At 47.7% G+C, this 4,809-nt stretch overlaps 1 protein-coding gene across 1 annotated transcript in view; it reads left to right on the plus strand.

Moving 5' to 3' along the window:
* The window catches only part of klhl15 (kelch-like family member 15), a gene marked incomplete at both ends in the record, with an annotated part of 10,324 nt that extends 5,515 nt beyond the window's left edge, over positions 1-4,809 (plus strand). Inside the window, 6 exons of the mRNA XM_080020655.1 lie at positions 556-744; positions 914-1,138; positions 1,580-1,741; positions 2,224-2,433; positions 3,137-3,327; positions 4,026-4,809. Of these exons, the coding sequence (XP_079876781.1) occupies positions 556-744; positions 914-1,138; positions 1,580-1,741; positions 2,224-2,433; positions 3,137-3,327; positions 4,026-4,809 (1,761 nt within the window). The remainder of the gene's footprint in view (positions 1-555; positions 745-913; positions 1,139-1,579; positions 1,742-2,223; positions 2,434-3,136; positions 3,328-4,025) is intronic.

Genomic DNA, 4,809 nt, shown 5'->3' on the forward strand with positions numbered 1-4,809 from the left:
TAAGTGACTAACACTCTCTCTGTGGATACAGTGTGTGTAGTGTGCGTTGCTTTCCATTGGCCCTTCAGTGGGGCACGATGGATTGCCAGGATCGGTGTGTGCGTAGAACATGTTCACTGCCGGCTTCGGCTGCTTCATCCCGGACCTTTATGCACTTGGACCGTGTTTGGGTCCAGCGTGGAGTAGAATATCGGGGGTCTCCGCCCCTAGTATACCAATAGGAGCGTAGTTCCTTGACAACAACGAGAGTTACTGTAGCTTTGTAACTGAAGTTCTATGGAGGCTTAGCCTCTTAGGGTTTTATACCCCACTGGACCCCCATCAGTCTTGCTGAATTGGTTTCAGAGGACGAAGGGAGCACTTCCGGGGTTTATATTGGCTATGCATCCTGATTGGGTGAAGCGAATGGATGATTACATCACAGTACTTCCGCATATGTGGAAGTACTGAAATTCTAGGAAGGAGGCATAGCCCCTTAGAGGAACTGTAGATATAGATATAGATAGATAGATGCAAAGCTACAGTTACTCTCGTTTTTTTTTCACTTACCTCCAGGCCCACAAGGCGCTGCTGGCCACGCAGAGCGACTACTTTCGGGTCATGTTCACAGCGGACATGAGGGAGCGGGATCAGGACAAGATCCACATGAAGGGACTGACAGCCGCTGGGTTCGGACACGTGCTGAGATTCATGTACTACGGCTCGCTGGAACTGAGCATGCCCACTGTCCAGGAGATCCTGCAGGTAGCACACATGTTTCTTCCTTACTAGCCTTCTAGTTGGTTCCTTTCTTTGAAGTATCAATCGTTTCCTGATTAGAAAAGCGATGAATCACTTTAACTAAAGAAAACAACAACAAAAAAAAACACCCACCTGACTTGTCTCCCACCTTGTGTTTTCTGCCCACGACCAGGCTGCTATGTACGTCCAGCTGACGGAGGCGGTGGAGTTCTGTTGCTCCTTTCTCCTGGCTAAGATCTGCCTGGAGAACTGCGCGGAGGTCATGCGTCTGCTGGAGGACTTCAGCGTGGGGGTGGAGGGCGTCCAGGAGCAGCTCGACAACTTCCTCCTTGACAACTTTGTGCCGCTCATGAGTCGCCCCGATTTCCTGTCCTACCTCAGCTTGGAGAGGCTGCAGGTTTGTGCGTCACACACACACACACACACACGCGCACACGGATGTGTAAGAAAATATCGATAAAATGATGAATCCTTTTCAAAAAGGTTATAGTCACACATTCCATAGTTTATTTTGGATACTGTTAATAACGGTAATATCACATTTTATTTCAAACTACTTTTTTTAAAACAACCTTTTGCAATTGCTGCAGCACATCCAAAGTACACCTGAACCTGCCCCGCCTTATCTTATCTCAAAGCATAAACAATTTCCTGTTTCTAGTCTCCTTGCGTTAGTGCGGATGAAGACAAAAGACCAGATGCAAAGTTACAGTAAATGACAGTAAATGGAAGAGCAAATAAAACCCTGAAAACCTGATTAGAATGCACAGACTATGAAGACAAGGCGCCATAACCACTGCCCCCCTGTTTCATCCCTCTCCCTCTCTCCCCTCCCCAGGCCTACCTAGACAGCGATGCCTTGAGCCGCTTTCCGGAGATCGAGCTGTACGAGGCCGTCCAGGCGTGGCTCCGGCACGACCGCCGTCGCTGGCGACACACGGACACCATCGTGCAGTCGATTCGCTTCTGCCTCATGACTCCCGCCAACATCTTTGAGAAGGTGACACGTTGGGGCAAACCGTTGCTCACTCTGCTAAATACTAGCGGGGATGCAAGAGAAACATAGACCTGTAGTCGGAAGTGGAGGTCAGATATGTGTTTATTAATTGTGGCGAGGAGAAAGTGATTTTCTGTCAGTTTAATCCACGTATTAGAGACACGTGTAGCATACTAAGCGAGGTGTTGGGAAATTAAAACACTGTACCTTCTGTTTTATTGTCTCTTCAATAACCTCTGCCTGTCCTTTATTTGTGAGAATGTCTAGCGGGTCCTAGCTTGTATTCATGAGATTCTTGTTCTTGAGATTCATCCAATTGATACAGAAGTTAACCTTTTATTCTCAGTGTGCGGGGAGCCTTTATGTTGTAAATTGATTGAAAACACAATACAAATTCAAATGAAGGCTTCTCTGTAAACACAACTGATTTGTTTTTTGTTTGACTAATCTGTCACCGACCTTTCATCGAAACCCCCTCTTCTCAGGTGAAAACATCCGAGTTCTACCGCTACTCCCGGCAGCTGAGGCAGGAAACGGACCAGGCTCTCAGCTACTTCCATGACATCAACCAGCAGCCCCTGGTGGAGATGCGCTCCAACCGCATCCGCTCCGTACGGCCCCAGACAGCAGTCTTCCGGGGCATGATCGGCCACAGCATGGTCAACAGCAAGATCCTGCTGCTCCATCGGCCCAAGGTGCCTGGAGGCCCTGTTTCTAAAGACGGGCGTGCGTGTGTGTGTGTGTGTGTGTGTTTTGGTCTGTGCTCGCCAGTGGAGTTACTTCTTAGATGCATGTGTTGGGATCAACAGATTAACATTTTGATGTGAAGATTATGTAGGACATTGATGAGGGAATCCACAATGGTGTCACTGACAAACATCAAATCGCTGTCCTGGTAAATAACAGATTTGCTCCAAAAGCAACCGATATCTGTTGACCCATAAAGGGTGAAGTCTCTATTAATTTAGCACGATAACAAAGTAATACAATGTAAAATGTCATCCATTATTGAATGTTTATCTACTTGTTTTTAGAGATGTTCCATGTGAGGGAGGTCAATGAAACTAGTAGTTTTTGTGGTAACTAGTAAGTTCAATGTTTCGTCCAACCATTTTGACAGGTCAGTAGCTGTGGAGTTACATTTACATTTACATTTAGTCATTTAGCAGACGCTTTTATCCAAAGCGACTTACAAGGGAGAGCTCCAAAAGATTAACCTGAAATACTCTACCTGGCCGGTTATATGTTCAGAGTGATTTTTGGTTTTGTGGACTTTCTGTTAATCATGGCCTGTGTTTTGCGTCCCATATGGATATTATATGTGCTCATGGACATATCCATAAATAGTCCCCAGCTTTGATATAATGTGATCTGACAGCTTTTGTCTGCTTCCCGCAGGTGTGGTGGGAACTGGAAGGACCTCAGGTTCCCCTGCGACCAGACTGCCTGGCCATCGTCAACAACTTTGCCTTCCTGCTGGGCGGTGAGGAGCTGGGTCCAGACGGGGAGTTTCACGCCTCCTCCAAGGTGTACCGCTACGACCCAAGACAGAACTCCTGGCTGCGCATGGCGGACATGTCTGTGCCAAGGTCGGTGAATATCCTGTCAAATATTTGTATGTTTGTATGTGTGTAGAGGCTGTTGAACATTGCTTTGCATATCACATACTTGACATAACAAGCAGAATATGACCTGGACCCTTTTCTTTTTTACATTTGGACAAAATGTTTTCTATAGCATTCCATTAGGTCAGACATTCTCAACCTAGCAAACACATAACAAAAATAATTTTCGAACGGACTACTAAAGTTATCAATCAGTAAGAAATATTGTTATTTATCCTCAATCTGTTGTTTGGAGGCCTATATGTGAATTGTATAAAATAAAATTAGTGGTGCTGCTCCAAAATAATAAAAGGAAAGTTTGTCATACTTTGTAAATTTCTTTTGTAGTGAGACTTTTGGGACCTTTTGAAAATGGGGTCATGGGCCAAAAAAGGTTTTGAACCCCTGGACTAATAATGATTTATCTCAATTAAAGATTCAGCTGTTATACATTATGGAGAAGCTACCTCTGACTTTTAAAATACGTTACAGCTGTATTTACAGATTAACTTTCCATTAATAAATTTAACATGCATTCATGCTAATTTGATTACTTTGTCCAATGTCATTTTATGACAGGGGTAGGTCAGGGATATGAAGGTGAGTGTAAAATTTATATTCTTATTCATATCCTGTGTCAGCTTGTGTTTCTGACTGTGGTGTTTCTGTTTGTTTGTTTCCAGGTCGGAGTTCGCCGTCGGTGTGATTGGAAAGTTCATTTACGCAGTCGCAGGACGCACGCGGGACGAGACTTTCTACTCCACTGAGCGCTACGACATCACGGAGGACCGCTGGGAGTTCGTGGACCCCTACCCGGTGAACAAGTACGGCCATGAGGGGACTGTCCTAAACGGCAAACTCTACATCACCGGCGGCATCACCTCCTCCTCCACCTCCAAACAGGTGTGCGTGTTCGACCCAGGACGGGAGGCCGGAGGCGGGGCTGGGGGCGGGGGCGGAGGGGGCTGCGGCGGGGGGGTGTCGGGCGGGGCGGAAGCGCACAGGACGCGCGCCGGCCGCAGCCCGCTCCTCCCCGGCACGCACGCCAACTGCTGGGAGAACAAGTCCAAGATGAACTACGCACGCTGCTTCCACAAGATGATCTCCCACAACGGCAAGCTGTACGTCTTTGGAGGGGTGTGCGTCATCCTGAGGGCTTCCTTCGAGTCGCAGGGCTGCCCATCCACCGAGGTATACGACCCGGAGACGGACGAGTGGACCATCCTGGCCTCCATGCCCATCGGGCGCAGCGGCCACGGGGTGGCCGTGCTGGATAGGCAGATCATGGTTTTGGGCGGCTTGTGTTACAACGGCCACTACAGTGACTCCATCCTCACCTTCGACCCAGACGAAAACAAGTGGAAGGAGGATGAGTATCCCAGGATGCCTTGCAAACTAGACGGTCTGCAGGTGTGCAGTCTACACTTCCCAGAGTATGTGCTGGAACACGTCAGACGCTGCAGCTGA

The sequence above is a fragment of the Zeus faber genome (assembly GCF_960531495.2).
Source record: "Zeus faber genome assembly, chromosome: 19".
NCBI lineage: Eukaryota > Metazoa > Chordata > Actinopteri > Zeiformes > Zeidae > Zeus > Zeus faber.